Here is a 27,531-nt window from a genome sequence, read left to right as displayed (position 1 = left end):
CAGGAGATATTTGACAGTCCTAACTCTTACATTTCACTGATAACTAAAGTCAATTTGTGGCTTACCAGAAACATGTTTAGGTCTTAAAGGGAGGTGTTATCAAGTCTCACTCCTGCTTCAATTTTATACTCTAGCTTATCTTTATTTTTCTTTTGTTGCTCCCATTTTGCTTGATTTTGTATACTTGAAGGTTTATTTATTTTGGGGGGAAAGCAGTATATAAGTAAAGTAAACCAGTCCACCAAAAACCAATTCACTGAATGATCTATTTACCAAGTTACTGTGGTTTTTTATTTTTTGTTTTTTTAAGTTTTAGTATCACCAAGACTTTGCTGCAGCAATTTCACCAGGGATTTGCAGTCCTGGGCCACTAAGTGTCAATGCCCTCATTAATATTTGAGATGCCTACTACTTCTAGAACGCTCAATGTTATATAAGCGAATAGATGATCTTTACTCATAGTTTTCTGGATCAGGACCTCTATCTATCCCAGTCTTTGACTCTGATAGAAAAATAGCTGTGATGAATGTTTTAAATCTGGCTTAAGGCATTGGTCTGACAATTTTAGGTCTGTTGGTCATTGAGTGAAGGATCATTTACCAAATTGATTTCTGGCTAAATAATTTTCAGTAAATTTAACCACGGTTCAAGTAAACAAAGATAATTGTTTTCTACTACTTTTCTCTTTTAAGTGTAATTTCAGAATCTTTTACGTCCTGATACTTAGTTTATTAAAAAACTTTAGAATGTCACACCTAAAAGGGAACTGATCTTAAAGACCTCCTATAATATATATACTTCACATTACAGATGAGGAAATTAAGGCCTAGAAAAGTAGGATTCCGTTTTTCAAAGTAACATAGGATGCTGAATTACCCTGCTAGGAGTCTAAGAAAAATCTTAGGGCACAAGCAAAGCAAGGACATCAAATATTTTTCACAGGACTCGACATTCCATATTTTAAGAAAAACATTAAAGTTATTTTCATGAGAAAAATCAGAATTTTGTTGGATTTCCTTACATCTAATTCACAGTTTAGCATTATGTCTATTTTTAGCTACTTTGTGGTGCCAGAGGTAGGTAGTGAGAGCTTTATATACCATAAACTTTACAGCATTAGGGATTCTTAATCTTAATAATAAACTATATTAATATCATATACTGAATAGCACTTTAAAGATGTGAAAGAGTAAGAATAGTTATCTATGCTGGGAGATGGTTGTCACCTATTAAAAACAGTTGAGGAAGATGTGGTTTGATACAATTGTTTCCATAACACTGACTATGATTTCCAGGGACAGTAGGTTACCCTCAAAGACTTAGGACTGTCAGATATCTCCTTAGCGCTACTCTTGGATTCTTACAGTTGGCTTCCTAGTAGAGGCCTTTGCCTAGCCATCAAAAATCCTACCTGGTAGATTAGTGACATAAATTTCCAGAGTTTTGGACTTCTGGTACTGATCTTTCGTGTTCTCAGGGTCCATATATGCCCACAGCTGTGTTGCATTCGGTATGACAGTTAACAGTAGAGTTGAATTAGAACCCTGGGTGTTGACTCCCAATCGTTTGTTCTTTACTTATTTGAAATAATTACCGGCATTACAGTCTTGCCACAGACTGCGTGTTGACTGCTTTATTGTGAAGTCTCCCCTTATTCCTTATTAACAAAACCCTGATTTTAGCTGAAAAGCATTGTGCTTAGTGTTTTATCTTCCCCAGACAACAAGCTTCTCTAAACCAATGATCATAACTTCTATTTCTTTTGTACTCTGCAGTTTCTCCATGAACATTAGTTTTTCCTCAGAGTCAGGCTTTCAAGTTCATTTCTGTAGTGAAATGTGTTCACAATTTCCTTTATGGAAAATGCCTTTAGGGAAAATTTATTTGGGAAGAATTACCTGGAACGTTAAGTATTTGCCACAAATATCAACTGATTAAATTGACCAAGAACAAAAGGCTCTTTTCAGTAAGAACTATAGATGTTTTTCTTTTCTCGTGGCATTATGCCATTAAAAAAATATCTTAAAAAATACATCTCAAATAGAGAGAGCAACGTTTTTTTCCTAAGTCACTTTTAATTATTCCTTCTTTGCAGCTTTCCTTTTCTTTGCTTTTTTGGCATGAATGCAGCAGACATTCATTGACCTTTGCTTGTTAACTTCCTGGTTGAAAAAAATAAACTTAATTGTTATATTTATGCTTAGACGTTTTGTTCTCTACCATTCACACACAAAAAATCCTTCCCAAATTAGATTATCATATATTTCAAAATAATCTTTGCCATTAACAATTCATTTTGAAACCTTCATATATCGCTAACAAAAATGTGAATACTTTTTACCTTTTTACCTAAGTATCATATTTAGGAAAATAAAAATAACCCTATTTTATATTTACCAAAATCTGCCTAGCTCAACCATACTTTCTATTATTCTGACACTCAAAAACAAAATAAAATGAAAACAATGATAAACATTAGGTTCAACTAGTTCTTTATAATGTGATGGAGAAGTCTGTAAGAAATATATTTACCTTATTGCCTTTTCAAAGGGGTTTCACTGATTAAAATAGTTAAAAGAATTTCAGTAAGAAGGTAGCCAGCCAGTATATCACGTGATTATAAAGAGTGCCATGGTTCATTTTGTTCCATGAAATCTATCATCCTTAAAATCATGATTTTTATAGAAGGCAGGAGGAAGTGTTTGGTATCTAAGGATCAGTAGATACTAACCAGTAGATGATTTTGCAAATCTCTTACCACATTTGTAGACTGAAATAAATAAAATTGATAATGGATAGATTAAAGGCTCCCCCAACCCCAATTTCTTGTGTCAACCCTATCTTATTTAATTAAGGACTTCTCTTTTTAATTTTTTTAAAGTTAATCATTAGATTTTTGTCCTTTAGTTGATGAATTTACTAAATTTCAATAAATATGAACTCTCATACCTCTCATCTTACTGTACTGCACATAAAATTAGTCAATACTTTCAACAAATGTTTGCTGTTAATAAATATATATATAGTCACTGTCTTAAGCTCAGAAATACCTTGAGTCAAAAATGATTAACATATAAAATAACCACGGTTCTCTACTGCAGATATTATCTTCTAACAGAAATTACCATTTCCTAAATTTCATCTGTAAAATATAGAGCTTTGGAATACCATTGCTGCAATTTTTTGAAATACTTTGAATGAAATTAGAACTTAGAGAACTACTATTGGTTGTTTTTTTTTTTTGGTTAAGTTTTAAAAGAAAAAAGAAAAATATGATGGAGAAAATTACATTTTCCAATGCAAATGTTTTATTAGGAGAGTGATTAAGAATACTAATGAATTTACAAATACAGCATTTCATTTGCTATCAAACACCAAAAATAAATATATGAAACTTGGAAAACTGTAGCGGTAACACTTAAAATCATTATGTAAAATCTCCATGCATTTGGAAAACTGCATGCTCAGCTTTATTGGATTACAAGGGGTAGATGCAATTATTTTTTAAATAGGAAATTGTTTTTCATACTATATATGTAATACAAGCACAATTTAGAAATTATGAAACATGCAAGAACATAGGAAAAAAAAGTTCCACTGTATCACCAATCATTACATCCATTACTAAAATTTTGGTACATTTCCTTTCAGTCTTTCAGTATGCATAGTGTTGTTTTTCAATATACGTACAGCCATCATACCATTTATACAATTTGTATAGAGGCAGACCTATTGTAAACATATACAGATCATCACTGCTTGGTAATGGTGTCTTTATCCCAAATTATATTTTATATCTTCTACAAAATTTAAGCCAATCAAAGTTATTACACATGACAGTTACTCTACCAAAAATATGTAATCTTTGCTCATTTTCATAGAAAATTGTAAGTATATACATTTCTAATTAACTATATGCTTATACATATTGATCATACAATAAAAAAGTATATGGTTCTTCAACTATATGCATCTCTAATTAATTAACTAAATGTTGTTTTGATTACTCACCTTTAATTGTTGTTCTCTAAAAGTATCCTGAAATGAATTCAACTTACTCTTATTTTTTAACCAAGAGAAGTACAGTCAAAATTGCTAATATTTTCCCTTAGTAGTCTGCTGAAATGTTGGCAGCTTAACACATTTCTGGATTTAGTAATTCATCATATTTCCTTGATTGGAATTGATCTCTCAACAAGACAATATGCTTTGGAAAACACTGATTATGTTTAATAAAAAGTGAATGGATGTCAAAGAACAATCTGTTCTGCCTAATAAGGCTTTATAGACTGAGTCTAATTATCACTGATAAAAAACTAAAAGTCCTTTACGTATTGGACAGCAATTAGCTTTCCTCTCAGAATAAAATTCTATTGAACTTAAAAACATAAAGATATCTTTAGCATATTTAAATGAAACAAGTAAGGTTATGATAACATGGAAATCAAAAGATTTAAAAAATGAGAATTTTTAAATAAAATTATTATTGCCTTCTAATATGTTTTGTGACTTAAAAACTGATCTAGTATATATGGAGTGCATAAAATAACACTGTGGTTCACTAAAATTCCGAGAATCTGTTTGGTGACAAATTTAGTCCAAGTTAGACACATTTTTAAGTTTAGAAAAGAAAAATCCTAGAATATATTTCCATAAATAAGTTAAACCTCAGATGAATATATTTTGGCATTTTAGAATTACTGGTAAAGAAACAAGTGGATGTGGACATAAAAAGTCATGGACAACAATGGAAAATAGGTTACACAATGAATGCAAAAGAACACTTGTTAGAAATTTTGAGTTCAATTATGTCTCTGCCTGGTTGAGGTTGTGTAATCTTGGAAAACTCCCTTAATCTTTGAGCTCTCAAAATGAACTTCCTGCAGAATTAGGAAGGCCTCTTCTATTTCTGTAACTATAAAATTAAAGGGTAAATAGTATGGAAAAGCCTGTCTATTCACAACAGAAAATATTAATTGCCAGAAAAAATCTTTCTGTGCATTATAATGGGCCAAAAGAGAGAAAGGTTCAATCAAGAAAGAAAATAACAACTTCAGTTGGTTGAGCATTTTAACCTTTTGAAACATTTTCATGCGTATGATCTCATTTTAACCTCACCATAATCCTATGAGGCAGAAGTAAAATTATGATTGTCTCTATCCTGCAGATAAAGAAACTGAAGAAAAAGTGGGCATTATTTTGTTGTTTGAAATCACAAAACTATTTCATGGGTTAACAAGAATCTAGGTCTCCTTAGTCCGTAGCTATGACCTCTTTCAATGGAGCTAATAAAGTTAAAGGGAATAATAAGCATATGTAGCTGAATCTAAGTAAGGAACAAAGGCAAACCATTAAAGGACACATATAGGAAACAGGTTTCATTGGTAAGTTCTTTGCGCTGATCGGTGAGGTTGTGTACTTAATCCTCAAACTCAAAGGGAGCTGTGGTCATTATTTCAGAAATGTGTATAATTATTTAAAAATTCAATTTCTGCAAAAAGCAGAAATTTCACTCACTTAATATTATGGAATTCCCCCTACCCCCATCAAAAATTATCAGACTTGTGACAATGAATCATGTAGTATGGCATAATCAAATGGACAAGATCCTTCCAAAAACGAAGGCATATTTATCCTCTCTTGGACTGACTTATAAACAACATGTTTTTTCCTATTCAAATTAATTTTCAAAAAACTGTTTACCTTTCAGGGAATTAAGGTTTTCCTATATTTCTCATGAACATACAGATTCTTTTATACCTGTATAAACTGTAAAATTAATGACAGAACTAACAAACAGGAAAAAGTTTACTTAAGAAATTTGAAAAAAATGTCAAAGCTCCTCGTTACTGAAATATAGTAAATTGAGGTCTTGTGAGTGTTTACCACAAAGTTATATGTATAGCTACACGAATTAACTAACAAAAGGCAATGCTCCAGAGTGTAGTGAAATTTACTTCATTTAGGTTATGTTACTACTTTTTGGTTCAAAGACTGTACTTTTTAAAAAGTGGATACCTGCGGTCCATCTCTGGCTTCATAGAAGTCACCCAATCTTATTTTTGCACTGAAGCTGAAATTGTCCCTTGAGATATCCATTATTCCATTTCTGCTGAGATACTGAAAAAATCACATATTTTTCCACTTCAGGTTTTAATAATTACAACCCAGCTCTGATGTATAGCTATCTTCAGGACACTACTGTTTTGCATATTCTATCAAGGGGCTATGGATTTACAGGAGATCAATTTAGGTTAAGCACATTAATTAGTCCCATACAAGAGAATATTTTGTATCAAGGAACTTTATCTGAGAAAGGAGTGTACTTCTTTTTCCATAAGCATGCTTAATAGGCACCAAATGTGTGTCATTTGGTGAAAAGTATGTACCTTTATTACTTCAGGGTACTGCCTAAGTTTCTTTCCACATGGAGCATAATATGCTACTTCTCCTTGAAGGCGCCCTCCAAAGTTTCTTATTCTTGTCTCTCTCTGCCAGCTACACATAATAGAAATGAGGGTTATCACATACGTAATTTTAAGAAAGCTTTTAAAAATAAAAATTTAAAAAAGTTTGAGAACACATGCTCTTTAGAAAACATGAAAAATACAAAGAAAACAAATATAAACAGCCAGTCATGCAATTCAGATACATTTACTATTAAAATAATTTAGATATTTTTGCTAAGTAATTCAACTAAAAATTAATCAAGGACTCAATTTACAAATATTAAACTCCATTAAATTTTTTAAGAGATCATACTGGCATTACGTTGGGTATTTGGACATGTTCAGGCACATGTGTCAATGTGTACTGATTTTTTTACAGCTGAAAAGCTTTAAATGAGAAGAGTACAGTAAACCTGGTTCTCTGCTCTTTGGGGATCATGAAAATTCTCAGTTCCTATTCAACCATTTTAGCCAAACTCTGCTCAAGTCCCTCAGTTCCGCCCACAGTGGCTTTCACCTTCCTTTAAATCTATCTTCACAAAAACCTCTGACACTCTTAACTGTGTCTGTTGCTCTTTGCCAAATGATTTGCTCTTGTGACTGTTTCAGTCATATTCCCACCTGGATGCATATGTTCCCATCTGTCATACCTAAACCCAGAAGTTAGTCTTAATTTTTTTTCTGGTATATCAACTTCAGATATATCAGCTTTGCTCCTCTGCTCTAACAAATAACTATGCAGTATATTCACTTCTCTTATTAATAGTAGAGAATGAGAAATCAAACATGCCTAAATATGTGGGGGGAAGTATAAAGATATATCTTATTTTGCATACCCATATTCCAAAGGAATACGCAGCTCACGTTCATCTGTTACTCTTCTTCTTTTGGAAGTGCCTTCAAGAAAATTCAACCAGTTAACATAAAAGATTAGTTTACATACATGAAAACTTTTTGATAGTTTTGAAACTTTTCTTTGAATAATATATCTTAATGACTTGAATTATTTAGTGTATTTCTGCAACTTGTGCATTATTTTTAGATTCTTTTCAACAAAACACATTGTATATAAAGTAAAGGGTGCTTTTCTTTTTTCTTTGGTCTGCATGACAGAATAACTAGTATTCCTCTCTAATGAAAAGACAATGCAAGGTAAAAATATACAGCTTTCCTGTCATTTTGTTATTAATGAAATGGCTAAAGAAGTAGGAGGAAAATCGCAGATAGAGGTTTTGGAAAACTATGTACAGTTATTTTCTTTGAAAATATGAGTTTTAAGATGCTGAAAAATTTCAACATCTGGATCATACATTTTAAAATAATATAACTTCTATAGCCATATGAATCTATAGTCAAAAACACTTTTAATTAATCTAGAGTACAAAGAATAGGATTATGATTATATGGAAAATTTTTCTTAGATAATGATCAAGCTTCACCAATGCAAATGCACACATCTTATATTAGTAGGATATCATATTGGTTTGTGGCAAATGAAAACAAAACTAGAAAATTTCAAGAAAACAGTGAAATATGTAAAACAATATAATATTTTACTATACACATCTACATTTTCTTAGCTATTGAATGAGAATAGAGATTAATCTGGGAGTATTAATGTAAAACCTTTTAATGAAGACCTCTGCAAGTTTATAAAAGGTCAAATAGAAAAAAAAGATACGGCATGTTAAAGGAATAATAATGCTAACTCACTAATACAAATGACATTGGCTATGTGTTGGGCAGATATGCAATTGTACCTAAGTAACCAAGTGAGCTCATTTTTATAAATTACAAAAAAAGTCCACTGTCAAACTCTAAATTCTAGAAGCATAAACTGAACACAAAAACAGGAAAGTATGCAAACTCAAAAGCTGCCATCAATCAGGTTCTTAAATTGGAAGCACAGAGAATAAAAATGGTAATGAGTCATATCCTTTGAAAATACACGCTGACCTTTCTTAGCCAACCTAAAATCTAGCCCTTGATTCCAGTGAGATCATCCCCAGAACATTGTATAAATAAGAATTCTTGTTATGGTTTGACTTCTACTTCACAATAATAAAAATAAAGTGTAGGTACCAGAGTGTGGACTTGAAGTAAGTGTGGAAGAAGGTGTGCCAAGGAAAGCAGGTGACTGGGATTCAGAACATAAGGCAGCAGGAGCAGAGCCTGGGGCTTTTGCTATGTGGAGGTTACGAGGTGTTGAGTGAGCTGTGAGACTGATGGAAGGGCTTTTGACAGAGGAAGTTGTTTTATTCAGTTTCATTGAAGTTTTCTCTCCTTCAGTATCACTATCTGATTCATCTTGGTCTTTATCATCATCATCATCCTCTTCTGATCCTTCTGTATCTGATTCTGAATTACTATCTGATTCTGGGAAGTAAAAGAAGCATTTGTATATTATAACTAGATAATCACCAACAGTTTGCAGTTTGTATCTAAATGGAATAGTTCAGGAATCAGCATCTGTGACTGAGAATTCAAGTGAGCAACTTTTCTGAAGAGTAAATGTAAAAATTACTATCTTAAAAGCTATTTGAGTACAATGTATGCAGGCCATAAATCCTCAAAATTCTTCATTAAACGTAACTGTTTTACTCAAATTATAAAACTTAAATCATAAAACAGTTCTTCTCACATGACAGTATTCACATGATGAGTTTCTGCTTAGTGGTTTCAAAAGCACTTTTAATTTAATAAAGAAGCCAAAGTATAGAGGAAACAGAATTGATTATTTAAATTAATAGATTCTAGTAGCTTAAGAAGTATACTAGGTTCAGTATGAGGAAGAGAACTCTGGAACTATCGTTATCCTTTCTTCTGGGCTTTGAGGCCAAAGAAAACAATTTTTGCGGGGAGATGCTTGGCTTTGGGGGTTACAGTTATTCTATTTAGCTGCAAGATTTCATCAAGTTTCTCAGGCTTTACAAAAGACTAGGATTACAGAAATAATTGTGGGGAATAATTTAATGATTTAATAATTTAAGTTCATGCTAGCAATGTAGTCCTATAAATGCATCCATTCCTATAGATATGTAAAATCTATTTCTGGGTTAAACTTGATAACACAGGACTAATACTTGGACTGTATCTTAATCGTTCCCAGAACAACAGCTTCTGTGGAATTGTTTTTTGTGTAGTACTAGCTGTCTACACTGAAGTTCATTATAAAAATTATCTTTGAAAGTGATTAATATTGATATCCATGATCTATCATGCAAAGTTGTGTTTATGGGAACCCTAGGAAAAATATCAGGAAAAGCTGTTCTTACCCTGAGCAAATAGGTTGTTTTTACCTTATAGACACTTTTTAAATTGTATAATTGACTATATTTTCCTCTTCATATTGGTAGATAGAAAATTTACAATTGGATTTGTGGCTGACTAGAAACAAATTTAAAACCTTTCATAATATGTATTTCATCTTTGTATTTAAATTTTAAGCTATCTTATATTTTATGTTTTCAATCTTCTGTGGAACAAGAAGGAGAGTTAAGAGGAAATAAAACAAAAAGAAATTAAAAAGAAAACTAGAAAGTAAATCAAAATAAAATCAGGGGGTACTCTATATATGTTGTTAAATACATTCTGTGTTGCTAACAAATATTCATAGAGATATAGGTTTTTGGTATTTTCTGAATGACTGTGACTACAATTTTACCTTTATTCAAAATATCTAGTGACACAATATAACAAGCAGCAGAAGAGATGAAAAAGAAAGGACAAATGAGTGGTCATGAATTAAATGAAAATGAAGCAAGTTCCTGAATTTCTTAATTCATGAATTATTTATATTCAATTTAAAGTTATTTGTTTAATGTTAAATGAATAACAGAGCTGAGAACTTAATTTAGGATTTCCAATTTCAATTATTCCTGTATTTTACCACTCATTATAGAAAGGCGCATAGCTGTGTGAAACACAGTGAATGACAATGATTTTCAGTCTGTGAATTAAGAACCTCTTTAAAATGTTTTGGTTCACATAGCATTTAGAGAAATACTTTAAACTTAAAAATAGAAAATAACCTGATTGGCTGTCATCAGATTCATCATCTTCATCATCTTCCTCATCTTCTTCCTCATCATCTTCCTCTTCATCTTCATTTGAATCTTCAGAATCTTTGCTACTAGGAATGTCTGAATCTGTTCCTCTGAACTGTTCCACTAAAGATTTTGCAGGATGAGAGTGATGCTGTGTTTTTACTGCGTTCACATTATTGCTAACTGCTTTTTCCTTCCCTTGACTATGCAGTATGGGAGAGGCAGAGGGCATGACAGTTGTCTGATTGCCAGGGGTTCTTCTCCCACTTGTACTCAGATTTACAGGTGAGGAAAAAGGGGTGCTACTTGAAGTAGCAATGTTTTCATTAATCTTACTCTGCATTTTAGTTTTGGTAGTAAGTGCCAGAGGAGCTTCTTGAATGACACTTTGAATAACTCCATTTGGTTGATGATTACCTAAAAGTGCATTTGTCAAGAAAGGATTAGGGTGGTTGTTTTCTAATGTTTGTTTTGGATGTGCTGGTGAACTAGAGGTTGCTTTTGGATTTGACAAAGCTGCAATAACCTTCTTCAGGCTCTTAGATGACTCCTGTTTCTTTAACTGAGCTGGGAATGTCTGTTTATATTGTTCCTGTTGAAACATAAGTTTAAAAAAAACAAAACAATAATGTACCATAAGAACAAAAATTACTTTTTTTTTGCCTTCTGTATCTGACACAGCTACTCATATACAAATTTAAATCATGATATACAAGTGCTATAAAAGTAGTGGCAATAATGACTAGTTGGTTCCTGAATCTTGCTAGACAAAATATATTTAAAAATTCAATTAGTCTTTCTGCTTCAAAACATGTTTCCTGACTGCCCACCTCTTATTACTACAGCTCCCGTTTTTCTCAATAACCCAAACTTGAAACTCTCAAAACATCTTTTACTTTCTTTTTTCCAAGTCAGCCATATTACTATGTGGTTTGGATTCTCTCATTGAAATATTGCTCAAATTTAAGCTGTACTATCACTTCTTCCTAACCAACTCCCAATATATGCTATATGCCAATGCCAATTCTCTCGTTATATAAGCCGTATTTTATTACATTAGCTCTTTGGTCAAAACCTTTAGTGCCTCTTCCATCATTGCCAACTTTATAAACCCTAAACAGTTAAATCTGATCCTCAAATCACTTTTTACTACCTTTGTTGTCCAAGTGGACTATTTGCCATGCCCTGTGCATGTCATACTTTCACCACCTCCACATTTCGCCATCACCATTTTCTTTGTGTGAAATATCTTCCTCTAATAAATTTCAAGCAGATGAAATCCTGTTCATTCTTCAAAATCCAACCCAAGAAGCTTTCCATGTTTGTCCCAGCCCAAAGCACTCATTGCCTCTATCCTTGAGCTCCTTTATACCCCCTTTTATTCTATCCGGTATTACCTACAGTAATCATGATTTGAGGTTAGTGGGAAGGCTGGCTCAACATTCTGTGGGATATACTTTTGAGTGCCTTCAGCACATTAACATTGGAAAGAGTTTAGAAAATAGTTTAGAAAAATTATACCTTCCTTGGGAAAAATTATTTTGTAAACCATTAAGCCATAAAATTTACATATGTAAATAAGAAACAAAAAATTATTTGGCTATCAGAATCTTCATGAAAAGAATAACATCATATGAATTTCATTAAATTTGTATAATTAAAATATAAAAAAACAAACTGAAATAGGATGATTAAAATATCAAGTTAATAGAAATAGAGTTGAATTCTGAAAGGTAAAATTCTGCAATGAAAATGGTTGCCTTGAAATTAAAATCAGCAGTACTGTCAGCATTGGACCCGGGCTGTTAACACTCAAGTCAGCAAAGCCTTGTGGTGGGTTATTTCACAAGTGTAAATGCAGATGGAATGCCATATAGAATGACTTATTAAATATTTTAAAGCACCAGTACTAATAAGCAGTAAGAAATTCCCATATAAACTTCTTTATCTTATTTAACTTATCCTCACTGTATTTGTTTAGAAAATTAAGTTAGTACTTTGTAAACAAAGACTGTCACATTTTATTTGTATTGATACATAAAGCAAAGCCTCACAAAGAGAAACTGCTTAATTGGTATTTATTCAGTGAATAAAGTATGGAATATTATACTACATAATTGTGTTTACCTTTTTAAAAGAATTTTATGGCAAAATTTTTACATAAGATACTTTAATATAATTTTACTTAATATTTATATGAAACAAATATTTTATGTTATATTATGTGAGTATACATATAATGTACTTATACTTCATATTTTATACATATACTGATTTAAATTTTCAGCAGAAAAATTTAGTGTATTTTCATTTCTTAGAACAAAATTTTGTCACATAATCATTTTGTATTCTTTTTTTAATAAGTAGTAAATATTCCTTCCAAATACATAGGATCAAAAGAGTAATGAAAATAAAAACTTTCCCTTTAGTTTTAAATTTTATATTTTAATTTTTTGAAATTGTTTCTCACTCTATAACTCTGAAGAATCACTTCTCATATGCTGACATCTGAAGGTTTTCGAAAATAACCAACGATCACTGTATTTTATCCCAAGACTAGTAGCAGTAACTCTTACAGCAAACATGCTATCTTTTTTGATATTAGTGGTGTACATAAAGTAGGAGGGGAGAAAAAAGAGACCTGTATAGCAGCAAGTGTCCTGCTACTTTAAGATATCCCCGTGGGTGACAGGAGTATGAGAAGAGAGAGGTTCGAAGCTTTGTCCTACCACCAAGCTCTTGCTCCCCTAGTTCTTACCTGAGTCTCTGTAAGGCCATAAAAAATCCACTAGGCAAAACTTGATAAAGATTTTTCACTCCTGGTCTTTATATATGATTAATGTATATTGATTTAAATTAAATGTCTACAGTATAAGGGTATGAAAGGATCCAATGATTAAATAACACTGAAGAAAATCATAAGACTAGTGTGGGAGCCAGATACATAGCAGGAAGCATGAAACAATTGAGACTATCATAAGAAATCAAGCAAAATTCTATGTTAGACTGTCACATAAAGAAAGAGAACTGATATAAGAGAAATATTTCTAAAAATACCCTTTAACTCAATAGTAGATACCAATAAAAAGTAGATAAAGTCATTGAGAGTTGAGTCTACTGTGAATGCCCATTCACATAAAATATTTCCCATTAACAACCATTATCATTTTAGAAACACCAAATTATTTCGTCTTAATCATGGGCTTTGAAATCAGAATGATCTTGGTTTAAAACCTGTCTGCTCTTAACTTGTTATATGATGTTGAAAAGTGACTTAACCTCTCTGAGCCTTAGTTCCTTTACCTGACACAATTTTGTAAGGATTACATAAGATCCTATGTGTAGAAAGCCTAGCTTGGCTACATTTAAATAAGCAAGTGTTTAACAAATGACTTTCTAATAGGCAGTCATATGAAAATCTTTAAATAAGAATTTAAGAAACTCTGAAAAAATTAAGAAAACTTTCATAATGCAAGTAACTCGATGTGGCTCTATACATTCATTTGTCTTAAAGTGGAATATATATTAATGAAAAATTAAAATAACCCAGTGTGATTTTTAATTTGCTTAATTTCTCAAGGAGAGTCAATAATGTGATGCCAATAACTCCTTATGATTGACCCATGCATTACAAATTCTCATATGTGTGATACTACGATACCACTGGTCATTCCATTTAGATCAGTGGTTCTCAAATTTGGCTGCACATTTGAGTCACTTGGGAGGCTTTTTAGACATGTAATACCTCAGTCTCAACACAAGAGATCCTGATTTTAAATTGTTCTAAGGTGGTTAGTTCATTTTTAAAGTTTCCCAGGTGATTCTAATGTACACTTAGTCTTGAGAACTACTCATTTAGATTCTCAAAAGAGCCTGATTTGCTCAAGTCATTTTTCTTTGAACTTGTTCTGAAATTCTTCACTGTAAAATAAAAGTCAGTGGACAAGGACATTGCAACTTTTTTGAGAAAGAAAGGCAGCATACCACAGTGATTAAGAACAAGGATTCTAGTACCACACTGCCTAGGTTTGAATTCTAGCTCCATCACCAACTAGCAGTGTGATCTTGGGAGAGTTATGTAAGTCTTATGAATCTCAATTTGATCATCTGAAAATGGACATAATATTATTAGTGGCACTTACAGATGTTAGTATCCAATGAGTAAATGCATGTTCAGCACTTAAAACAATGAATGGCTGGCAAAACAGTAAGTGCTCTACAGGTCTTTTCCAATGATTAGGATGCCTACTGATAATTTGTATAACCAAAAGACAGGAGACTGTGTTCAAAAATAATATTTTTTCTCTAGTCTGGGTGAGTTCTAGAATAAAAAGCACTGGTTATTTAATTATTAGAATTCTTCTGGACATATGACTGTAGACTATATAATATTATAATATAAAACTAACAGCAAGAAAATAAAGATGAAAAAAATTCTCTGATGAGAGTGGTTCTGGTGTTTATAGAAGTAACGTTACTAAAAATATTTTGTATTTTGTATAATTAATTAAGAATGGTAAAGGAAAAGCATTCTTTATAAAGGATTTTTATACTTAAAATTGACAAATTATAGGACTACAGAGGTAAATGACTCAAGAGTTCATTTCTTTAAAAAAGAATATACTAATATTAGAAAAAAAAGGACATTGATTTTAAACAAAAGTAATTGTAAAGTATGTCCAATACAAACATATTTCTCCCCTTACTGCTAAATCATTAAACCTGGGGAAAAATGACAAGACTGTGTTTCCAAAAATACATTCAACAGATGTGTATGTAAATATAAAATCAGAGAAATTTAGTTTTCTGATGTGCATATTCTATTCCTGGTGACTAAGAAAGTATAACAATAAGAGTAGAATTCAGTTTAAACTTGTATAAGACTATATAAAAGCTGTTTTTATAATAGTAAAATTCTTCTATAAATAATTTTTAACTCACCCGTTTGGAACGCAATTCACTGGTCAAAGGACTAGATTCTTCAGAGGTATTTTTATTCCCTGCTTTAAGTACATCAGGAGAAGGAACTATGAGTTTCATGTAAATTTCCTTTTTGGCTTGATTTACCAAAGATAAAGGTTTCACATTGGACACCAATCCCGTAGACTGTATTACACTTGTGTGTTTGTTCACAGATTCCTCCTTTGCCTGAGAGCTTTGGAAAATAAATGGAAGCTGCTGTGACAAAACCTGAGGCTGCTTCTGCTGGGATTGGAATGATGAGTGAGTCTGGGACTCAGACACAAGAGGTAATGGCTGGTGTATTCTTTTTTCCTGGGCTTTTTCAGTTGCTTTCTGTCCTTCTGCTTTTGGGTCTGAAACACCATGTAATAGCACCTGTAAATACAAATTAAAAGGCAACTTCTTAACGTCTATTAAAACAAAGAGCATCAAGGAGTAAAACATGGGAGGAAAAAAAGGGTACTTAAAAAAGTGTTCCTAATGACTTACAATAGATATATAAAATTCACTAAAAAATACACAAAATGTTCCTTTAAAAATGTTTCACCACCTCCTTTTTTTTCTTATGCAAAAGGAAGAACTAAAGGCAATGATTAACTTTAAACTTTATAGACTTTGAGAGTTAAGACAGTTAATTCCTAAATTTGAATAATGTGTAGATATTGCCTATGAAATGATTTGTACCTACCTGGTTGTTACTTTTATGTTGTGCTTCACTCTCTGAATCAGAATCATCATCTTCACTTTCTTCAATACTTTGATCTTCTTCTTCTTCATCTTCCTCTAGATCATCTGAATCACTGCTACTAATGCCTTCACTTGATGTGTCTGATGATGTGCCTGAATCACTATCACTGTTGCTAGAACTTTCCATAGCTTTCTTCCTTGGTTTCTGGATAAAGACAAGATTTTTAAAAAGACTTCTATTTTTGGAGAAAATTCAAGTTTCAGTAAGAGGTATGCTCTTTTAATTTTTTAATGATATTTTCAATCTCAAAACATTTTTCTAAAATGTCATTTTAGAAAAATGTAAAAAGTCACATGTTTTAAGGGTATTTATTCAACCAACTGATCAAATTAACTTATCTGACAGGAATTCTCCAGTAAAAAGTATAAACTCTGTCAATATGCTATACAGTATTCTGTATAGAATATTGAAAACATCAATATAGTGTGTATATATGTACATATGTATACATATATACACACTCATATGACTGCCATGCTTCAAAATGTAGGACAGATTAAAAAGAGCAATTTATGATAGGGTTACATACACTGATGTTCTACATTTAGCTTTTAGTCTTCTTTCTTTGTGCAAATAGTGAGTCAGTAGCCAAACACACCTTTCTAGGTGCTGGACTCCAGTGAAGTCTAAGATGAGCCTCTGCCTTCAAGAAACTTACATTCTAGTGGTGGTGTTGGTGGACTAGACAGAGAGTAATTTCAAAACAAATAATCCCATATAGTAAAAAGTACTGGAGAGAAGATAAAATAGGTAGAAAAAGGCTTAAGGGGCTGCTTTAATTAGGGTCAAGGAATTTAAGTTTTTTAATATTTCTGAATCAAAAAGATAGAAAAATATAAAGGAGATTAATTTCTGGAACATTTAAAATCCTATAGGACAATGAAAATCCAAAGCTGGAAAGGGACATTTGGTCGCATAAAAGGAAAGTTGTGTGTTTAAAGGACAGACAATGGTAGTGGATAAAAAGATGAAAAATAATGAGATGAATTATAACTAATAACTATATAACAATGAAAAAGTTAAAATTCTGCCAATAGGAAGACTATAAAGGAGGAATGTCAAAACGACAGAGCAACAAGATTGAGTACAATCCAAAGTTACTTAGGAACATTTCTATAGTGTTTGCTGGTAGATAAAATAGAGAACAAGATACAGAAAAATCAGCAATAAATTACAAAAGCAGCAAATTAGAAAAGTTATGGCCTTAATAGAAATACAGCCTTTCATAACTACTGGGTTTGGAGAATAAAAGACAGTAATACACCTCTACAACAGGATGCCAGGTTGAAGCCGTAGTTACAGATTGCAAACCTACACTCTTTCCTTTGTGTCTTCTAAAATTTGATTTAAATCATATAAAATACATGAGTGAGGAGAGTCACTCCTGTTATATTCTGTTTGCCATGGTACTGTGTTAACTGCTCCAAACTAGCAACTGTAATGCTTCCTCCACAGACACACCCTTCAATAAGCTAATATTTCCATCATTCCCTGAGCTACCTTCTTCCCTCACAGTAAAGCAGAAAGTGAATTGGAATAAAGGAAATCAAAGGATGAGAAAGACCAAAGTAGAGATTAAAGGGAAACAATAGTAATATAATAACATTAAGCCTATCATTTATTTGGCAGAGAAACCGCTCCTTCTTTGCAACCAAAATCTGCTGTTGAGTTTTCTAAGCATGTATAGCAAGACTATGAAAGTCATTTCATTTGACTATGAAAGTCAAATCCAAAGTTATCACTTTTGGATTTAGTAGAGGCTAAGTAAGGAAGGGAATGAGGGAGCTACCGTGATTTGGCAGAAAAAAATAAACTCCTATTTCAATGTCCAAGTAATCTGTGTAGTTTTAATTTAAAGGCAGCATGACAGATGCGTCCTATACTCCCCAAGAGTGGGTCTAGAGATGCGGGTTCTAAAGCTTTAGGGAGCATAATATTCAGCACAGAAGTTGCTGCAACCAGCAGATTCCTGGGTCCCAATTCCAAACAGGCACAGGGATCTGTATGAAACAAGCCCTTAATGTGATTCTGGTGCAGGTGGTCTTTGCAGAGCATACTCTGACAGTGTGCAAAGGGTTTGTGTTTTATAAGGTAACAAATTTAGTACCCATGTTAAAAAAAAAAGTAGACATGAGTAGACATGTCCAAGTATTAGAGAAAAATGAATTTCAATATCACCAATTCCATCTCCTTGGTCCCTATTAACATGTGTGGGGGGTGAGGGTGGTCCTTTTGCCTGCTCACAATTAGGTAGTCTGTCTTTTTTCTGTCATTTATACATTTTAAAAATGAGTCTTCTTAGGTTCATAAAAAAATGATCAAAGGAGAGTTTATTAATAATAAACTCCATCCCCCAACCAACCTGGGAAAGCTTTTCAGAACCCTCTCCTTGAACTTTCATTTCACTGTATATTTCTTACATTCAATAGCAAAACAAATACATATTCAAGGCTATTATGTACCAGACACAGTTGCTCTAGTCTCTGGGGATACAAGGGTGTGATAAACAGACAGCAACTCTGCTCTCATGGGAACAGGGAGAAGAGAATCAACAAACAATATAAATAAGGGTTTTTCAGTGATAAATACCATGACTAAAACAGGATAATTGAGTAGACAGTGTGTGCTGGATGGACATTTAGATGTAGTTGTCAGGTAAGACTCTTCTGAGCTGAGACCTAAATGGAGAGCAAGAGCCAGTCATAGAAAGATAAAAGGGCCTTTCAAGACAGGGGAAACAGCAAAGGCAAAAGCCACGAGCTGGAAACAAGTTTGACATGTTCAAAGAATGGAAAAGTCAGCTAGACCTGCTACAGCACAGAAACCTGGGAGAGAACAGTAGGAAATAAGGCTGGATGGACTGGCAGGGGTGAGACCACACATGGTCTTATGGGCCATGGCAAGGATTTTATTCTTAGTGGGATAGGAAACTATTAGACAGAGTGATAACACAGGATGTTTTAAAACGGTAAAAAATCACTGATGTTTTTAAAAGACTGTTACAGCTGCTGTGGTAACAATAATTTGTATGGCAGCAGGAGTGGAACTTAACCTTGAATTGTCTTATTTTTTTTTCTCAACAGGCTGTATGTTAGTACATTTTAGCTTGTGTTGACTTACTTTAATTGTTTAATTTAAAATACTTATATTTATTCTAAATATACATGTAGACTATGAGAGGGAACTGGACTTAATCAATGATTTTCAATGAGTACTACTGAGATAAGTAACCCTGCCTCCCAGGAGGGATTATCAAAATCAGTTGAAGAACATTTTTCAAACTACACATGAAGAGGGCTGATGAAGCAATTTTTTTTTTAAGTTTTTAAAACTGAAAAACATTGGGTAATAAAAGTATAGGATTTTCTTCTTCAGTTTCAACTCACTTCATCTTCATTTAACAACCTACTAACGCAAATTCATTCCAGACCATGTATTATCCAAAGATACGCTTCTGAAATCTTAAGTTCTAGTATCCCTCACATTGATAGTCAATCTCTCTCTAGTGTTACTTCTATGTAGATGTAAATCAATACCCCTATGGTACCTGGAATTTCTTTATATCATTAAAGAGGTACCTCTGCAAGTTTTTAATACCTGCTCCTGGAAATATTTTCTACTTTAACAGCACCAATTTTGTTTAGGAATGTCAATACTGATTCCTTACTAGAACTAAGGACACGATCTGTTTCAAATCCATTCCTCCAAAGTCTTGCCTTGTACCTTACAGAGGCACTAGAGATACTAGATGTTACTAGATTTAGCACTACTTCTAAGAGGTAGGATAGTGTAAAGTTTAAAAACATGGACGCTTAACTTTTAGAAATACATATAGATATAAATATATTCCATGATACTATGTCTACGACCTGCTTCAAAGTACCATGGGAGCAAGGAATGCGTGGTGTTTTCAGACTGCGTCTGGTGTGCAGAGAAGCTAGAAGCAGTACAGAGACAGGCCTTTGGAGCTCGTACTAATGTGAATGCCCTTGAAACAAATCATAAGGGAAAAGAGTAAAGAGCAGTTGAAGAGGAACAGGTGGAAAGTATGACCCTAAAACCTGTGTCCCTGGAAGGAAACAACCAAGAGTCTTTTATCACATTTGCTCAAGTGCTCAGTGGGGTGGCTTGAAGAGGAAAGTAAATGTTTGTCTTGGGGCCTAAATAGAGTCCTGTCGAATTTTTGTGATGGCTATCATTAGGCTTTGAGGCTTCACCAGATGACCTTCCCCCAGACCCTCATATGTCTTGCTACGTGCTGGAAAACATTTATCTTCTGTTGAGAAGGAACTGAAAGATCTAGAGGAAGTATTTCTATAAAATATGCTGGGCAAAAGGGAAGAAACCTTTATTTGTTTAGCTGATCCTGGAAAATATATGGAGCTCAATGATGTCTTGAGAAAGGACAAAGAAAAGTTTGATAAAATAGTTCCTTGGGGTTAAAAATTGGAGCCTGGGAGGCATGTTGTTCAGATTTAAAGTTCAAATCAGCGCTATCTGAAATCAGTGACTACTCATACCTTGCTCTTGCTGTGGTGTGTCACAAGCTTTTCAATTCCCTTATTATTATAGCTGAGGTCATGGAGAAAGTGGTATTACAGTATCACAAACTTTTGACTCTCTTCCCCCAGAAAAATCAGGCCCTGAAAGTGGTTTTTATAAAATCTAGACGAAAAGACATTGCTCTAGTTATTATCTTTGTTTCCGAAATGTTTGCAGTTGATGCGAAGGCTTTAACTCAGAATAAACCAAGACTTCTCTCTCAAGAAGAAATTACCAATGGGAGCAGACCAAATTCACCGATACAGATGCACTTACTAGAAATTCTGGATATAATGTGGTAGTTCCTGTAGCTGGAGGTATCTCAGCTTACTTGGTTGGATGAATGAAATCTGGACACAGTGGTGAACTATACTTAGTAAAGTATAGCCAGCTTCCCTGGCATGATGTGGAAGAGGAAATCCAAAGGCTTAGAGTGACCAGAATATTGGAGTGAATTTACCATGTGCAATCTGCATACCCACCCTACTCCTGATACTGCTTCTACAGCAGACAAGGTCTAGTCAGGAGGCAGAAACCACATGATCAATTTGAACAGCGAAATTTTATCATAAGGAAGCAACAACTAGTAACAGAATATGAACTACTAAGAGGGAAAGAGACCTGTGAAGAATACCGGAAGAGCCGATGTAGGGAAGAGCCACTTCCTGTATGGCTGAGGTAGAGTACTAAAATAAACTTGGAAGAGGGTCTTTCTTCTCCAACCCCTCATTCACCCAAGGCTGAACTTCAGACTTTGTTGGAAAGGATGTGGCTGTTGCCCACTGGATGGCAGAGAAGCTCACTGAGGTATCACAGATCAAGGCTGGTACACAGGAGACACCACCTGCTGGAGTGCCAGAAAAACTTGCTGGGAATCTGCTATCAGGGGTGACAGTAAAGTTAGCTAGAAAGCCAACCACTGGCATCCCAGAAAAACTCACTAATAAGCTGCCTGCTGGGATGTCAGTGACACTCACTAGACGGTATACACTACTGGGTCTCCTGAACTCAACTGGCAGAGTAGCCGCCAGCTGGTGAGGAAGCCACCCACTGGCAGCCACAGCATAAGACCAAGAAGAAAACACTTGAACCAGGAACAGAAGCATTTTCCTCTTCCAGTGTGTCTCTAGGACCCTCTAATGACAAGGTCTAACATAGTGCCAACTGGCAAAGGAGAAAAGGAGAATTCAGCTGGGGTTATGATGAAATATAATTCAACAGATGGTAACTGTTGAAACTGAATAATGGGTACACAGGATTATTATGCTATTCTGTCTTCTGTGTATATTTGAAATTTTCCATAATGAAAGGTTTTTTGTTTTTGTTTTCCTAAAGCATGGGCTCTGGAGTCAACCTGCCTGACTTTGAATCCTGACCACTTAATGGTCAACTATTTGGGGGCTCTTTTTCCCAGTTTATAATAATAGTACCTACCTCAGTAGGGGTATAAGGAGGATTGAAATAGATATTATATGCAAAGCAATTACAGCAGAACTGGCCTGTGTTAAGTTCTCAATAAATCTTATCTATGACTACTATTTGTATTATTTATACTGGTGCTGACAGTTTTAACTTTTTAGATGCATAATACTAAAAACCACCCCGCAAAAATGAATACCTATAAAAATAGGAGTTGATAATTCATAAAAAGTTATTCCATAGATTCAGGTGGTTTGATCTTTAGAATACTTATATCGATCTGTTATATATTTGTGCCTCAAAGAACAACTTACCTTATCTTTGATTTTGTCAGCTCTAGCATCCAAAGGCTGGGTTTTGTTTGGTTCCTGACTACACTTTCGATTTCCTCCACCTGAGCTTATACTTTTAGTTTGTCCCACAGAACTTGAAGCAGTAGTGGATAGTACAGATGTGTTGATACCAGATACAGACGATGTATTGTTTCCATTTATTGACCCATTTACACCTTGAAAGTAAAAATAAATATATTTATGCAAGAGAATGTTATCCAGCCATAAAAAGGAATGAAGTAATGACATATGCCACAATGTGTATGACTCTTGAAAACATTAAGCTAAGTGAAAGAAGTCAGACACAAATTATGATTCCATCTATATGAGATATTCACAACAGGTAAATCTATAGAGATAGAGTGCAAGCTAGTGGTTGCCAGGGACTGGGAGAGGGAATAATAGAGAGAAACTGGTTAACGGGGATGAAGTTTCCTTTTGGGGTGATGAAAATGTTTTGAAACTAGATAGAGGTGGTTGTTGTACAACACTATGAATGCATTACATGACACTGAATTGTTCAGTTTAAAATGGTTAATTTTACATTTATGTGAATTTCACTTCAATAAAAAAATTTTTAGAAAGATAATTAAATGCGAGTATTCCCCCTTTCGGAGCAAACTCCCCAAACACTTACTTAAGTGAAAAGAAAGGTAATAATAAACCATCTAAAATGCTATTATAATTTGCAAATGTATTCTAACAACAGTTATCAACTATGAAATATTAATGACAATTTAAAAAAAAAAGGCATACTAACATATTAGTTTTAATTAATTTAATGCTTAATTACAGAAAAAGTAATATATTTTATTGAGTGAACGTGAAGGAGGTAATGAGATACAGAGGAAAAAGCAGTGGAGTCTGGAGTTAGAAAACCTGGGTTAAATTCTGCTATGCAATGTCAACATGTAAACAGTGCTTCCTTGAATAACTTATTTAACCTTAGCTGCAAAATGACAATGCTTCCAATCTCAAAGAGTTATTATAAGGATTAAGCAAGACAATGTGAAAGTGTCTAGCACAATGCCCCATAATTGTTACTAAATGTGAACCCTATTAAAAATAGGTATTGAAATGGAAGATTTGTAGTACTTCACTTAAAGTTAACATGGATACCTTTTTCAGGACCATTTCGATTACTTTTTCCTGAAGCCCTCGAATGGAATGAAGAAGAATCATGATTCTGGGCTGGAGGAGCAAACAGTGGTGGAATTCCCAGTAATGGTGGAAAGAAGGTTGCCCCTGCACGCGTATGAACATCTGTTGTTCGCCACCATTCTGCACCTCAAAGTCAAACACCAAACAAGCAAAAATATTTGAATTAACTTTCTAGCTAATTTAACAGTGCTTTTTATATTTTATTCCTGAAAAAAAAATTCAAATTTCATCTTGGAACAGAATTGCTGAATTACACATAGTTCTGATCATCTTTCTAATTATAAGACAGCTGATTAGAAGTTATACACTCATTATTCTGCTCATTAAGACAGTATCCAAGGATCTTCACTTAGCAGCTTCCTTGAGTTCAAATTTATGAAGAACAAAAGTAGTCTATGGTTTTAAAAATAAAATGGGAAACTTGGAATATTAAAGAACTATTTGACTCTTTGATGACTTACATCATAATTTTTCTAAATTAGTAAAGAAACAATATTTAAGACTATTTTAATCTACTTTAAAACCTTAGAATTTAAGGTTACCATCTACAACCTATGTTAAGAATTTCCTTAAATTACATACAATATAAAGCTGGCTTTGATAAATCAGGTGGTTTAAATAATAATACAAAGACCACTGTAATCCAGCATATCTCAAATGCATTTTTGGAAGAAAACATCCTATACTCAAAACAATAGAGATAGCAAAATCAGTAAGCCTTTTTTTTTGAGGGGGGTGGTGTCTAAGCAATGAAAAGTGCTTCAAAGAAGATTTTTAAAACAAGTTAAGTCACATTAAAATATAAAAGATTTATAGTTTCTCCCCTTAAAGTTAATGAAAAAAGCCTGAATTTTATTTATACTTCCTCTCATAAATTACAGATAACAATGTTTTATCAATGTAAAATGACTAAATGGTAGAAAATCATCAAATGCAATTTAGATATTCAAACAGTGGCTTTTAGTTAAAACTTTTAGAAAAGGAGAGAAGACAAATTTTATAGAATACATTATTTAGGGAAGGGTGAAGATTAAGAAGAAATTTGAAATAACCCAATGGACAGTCTTGTATTGCCCCATGTAAAATCTCGGAAAGAATATTTTCCAATTGGCTAACCAGCTAGATTACCAAATCAGTTATTACCTTTCAGGCTAATCTTCCAAGAGATATAGGTTACTTTTCATTGACTTGATAACCACGAAAAAATTAGAGGAAAACCCCCAATAATATAGTATGGGAAAAATTCAATATTGTCAGTGTACTGTATTATATGATCTTTAAAGCTTTTCTAGGAATATCTCTTTATTAAAAATAGGATGTTAAGTGATGTGCACCTTCATTAGCTAAAGACAAAAGTTTAGCTTCATAAAAAGTGAAATGTTCATGGTAACTGACATTCTGAAAGGTCTAAAAAACAGTATAAGCAGAAAACTGCAAAAGCTATTCTTCTGCACTGCAGGAAGGCACTGCTAGTGAAATGACACCAATGTATATTCAGCAGTGGCTGAATGATGGGAACTGAACCAAGAATAACTATACAAAACCATAAATCATTTATCTACTGTTTAGATGAAAGAACTGTATGTAGATAGGAAGAAAAACTATGTATTTGGGGCTTGTATTAGCACAGCTGGAATCTGTTGTTATTTATAGGTTTGAAAACTAGGTCCTACATAGCTGATAAAAAAGGAAACTTCAGTTTCCTGAAATATTCATATTATTTAAAATAGAGTCTCTAATTAAAGCATTACAGTTGAACGTTCAGACTTTGTAAACAACCCACAAATCGGTAAGGCAGTCAAAGTGTAATAAGACTCAAATATTTTAGACATAATCAAACTCAGAAACAACATAAAAATGTACTTAGAATGTCAATGGTAAATAAGCACACAATAGGGATTAGAAAAAAACACAACTGGAAAATGTGTACGTTATAAATAAGGTGACACCATGAGGAAAAATACAAGTAAATAAGATCAATTAAATAAAAAGATGAAAAAGATAGCACTTCTGATCACAAGCTTCATAAATGTCTAATAATTCATGGGAAATAACAGAATTTTTGACAAGTGATGAGCTTATTTCTCTTCCAAATTTAAGAAAATAAAAAAACAAAATTTAGTCACTCACAAACTAGCTTGTTGATAAAATGAAATATACAAAATAAGAATCACATAAACCAGCACATGATGAATTTCTAAATGTATTCAAGGGCAGTAACTGCATGGTAAAAACATTAATCATATTCAACTGAAAGATTCTAATATTTCAGAGGATATACTGAATCTCAATTTGAACACAGAAGACAGGAGAATTTAAAAATCTTTCAAACTTGATAGTCAGATACTTCATGAAAATTCACGGTAATATAAAAATATAATGATTAAAAACTGTAAATGTTTTAAAAGAACTTACCGTGAAATACTATTTCAATATAAAAAACTTTACTATACTAATATCCATTAAGTAATTTGCATGTGTTGATTTAGTCATCTGAAATGTAGACACATTTAGAAGTGGATAATATTTAAAAATAAACTATTTCTCATTTAAAATTCCTAGTAATTTCTTCCTGTGTGTCTTCATCTATTTAGTAGGTGATTTAAAATTTTTGGCATTTTGGTTACCCTTTTGAATAAAACTAATCATAGAAAATGTAAATTTAAGTTATACAAAACGTACAACTTAAACAAATGAGGCCTCTAAAACAAGGTATAGTCTCTGTTCACTTGGCAAAAAGTATGCTTATACAGGCATACTTTTACCACTAAAGACTCTGTCTTGTAATTGTCTGTTTATCTATCTCCTAAAAACTATAGGCAACATAACATATACTATGTTAGTATATTCCTCAGTGCTTGGCCTACTGCACAGAACACAGTAGATGCTCAAAGAACTTTGTATAAGAAATGAATGAGTGAATAGTTTATGTAGGCTAGGGAAGTTATCAGAATTTTTTTCTATACAGTGGAAGTATCAACATTATTGAAGTTGAGATGAGTAACTCTTTACACCTGTTAACCATGTTTTCAGTGCAAAAGATAATTGATTTTAATTATACAATAATTACATTGTGGTTTAGAAATGCTCAAAAGTAATTAATACTTTATATATCAAACTATATCAAATATAATAAACTATGATAAAACAATTTTAAAAATTTAAGATACTAGCAACTATCTATATTACTATTATCTATTTTAATTTTTTATTCAGCAATACTATATTTCAGCAAATACCTATTGAATACTCATCTTGCTAAGCAACCATGCTCAAAACTGACTGAAATAAATTCCTATTAGTATTTTTAAAGCAAATGTCAAGACTTAGTTTAAGACTTTGTTTTAACTTTCTAGCCACATTACTATCTCCTCTCTGAATTAAAGAAATAATATGACTCAAGAAATAGTACTTGAAATATATACTTAGCCAACTTTCCATTCTACATATATAATTCAAACAAGATACTTGTTTCCTTTTAAAGAAACACTCGACAAGAATAAAAACAATGATGGTTACCAATTACATACTAATTAGGTGTGCTAAACACTGCATTCAGCACTAAACATGGCTTATTGCCTTTAATCTTCACAAGAACCCTAAGAGGCAGATACTATTATTATTATTATTGTTATTCTCATTTTTCAGATGAGAAAACTGAGGCTGAGAGGTCGGATTACTTGTTCAATCAAGGTCACACAGCTAAAACGTAACAAAGCCAGATTTAAATTCAGATCTATTTGTCTCTGAATTTGCTCTAATTTTTAAACTACTTTCTATAACAGTAAATCATGCATCCTTAACTAAAATTTATTAAGGTAAAGTTAATCAGGAAACACATTAAAGTTTAGACTTTCAAAATAATATAACAA

At 32.8% G+C, this 27,531-nt stretch overlaps 1 protein-coding gene across 1 annotated transcript in view; it reads right to left on the bottom strand.

Annotated features, from left to right (window-relative positions):
• BAZ2B (bromodomain adjacent to zinc finger domain 2B) overlaps positions 1-27,531 on the bottom strand; it is a 390,367-nt gene that overhangs the window by 91,482 nt on the left and 271,354 nt on the right. Inside the window, exons 7-15 of the mRNA XM_060152812.1 lie at positions 23,618-23,785; positions 22,481-22,674; positions 16,146-16,349; positions 15,437-15,832; positions 10,481-11,087; positions 8,532-8,825; positions 7,286-7,346; positions 6,390-6,498; positions 6,019-6,120 (exon numbers count right to left, since the gene is read on the bottom strand). Coding sequence (XP_060008795.1) covers positions 6,019-6,120; positions 6,390-6,498; positions 7,286-7,346; positions 8,532-8,825; positions 10,481-11,087; positions 15,437-15,832; positions 16,146-16,349; positions 22,481-22,674; positions 23,618-23,785 — 2,135 coding nt within the window. The remainder of the gene's footprint in view (positions 1-6,018; positions 6,121-6,389; positions 6,499-7,285; positions 7,347-8,531; positions 8,826-10,480; positions 11,088-15,436; positions 15,833-16,145; positions 16,350-22,480; positions 22,675-23,617; positions 23,786-27,531) is intronic.

Source organism: Lagenorhynchus albirostris, chromosome 6 (assembly GCF_949774975.1).
Source record: "Lagenorhynchus albirostris chromosome 6, mLagAlb1.1, whole genome shotgun sequence".
NCBI classification, from domain to species: Eukaryota; Metazoa; Chordata; class Mammalia; order Artiodactyla; family Delphinidae; genus Lagenorhynchus; species Lagenorhynchus albirostris.
The sequence above is the reverse complement of the archived record's forward strand: the minus strand, read 5'-3'. Positions and strand labels throughout refer to the sequence as shown.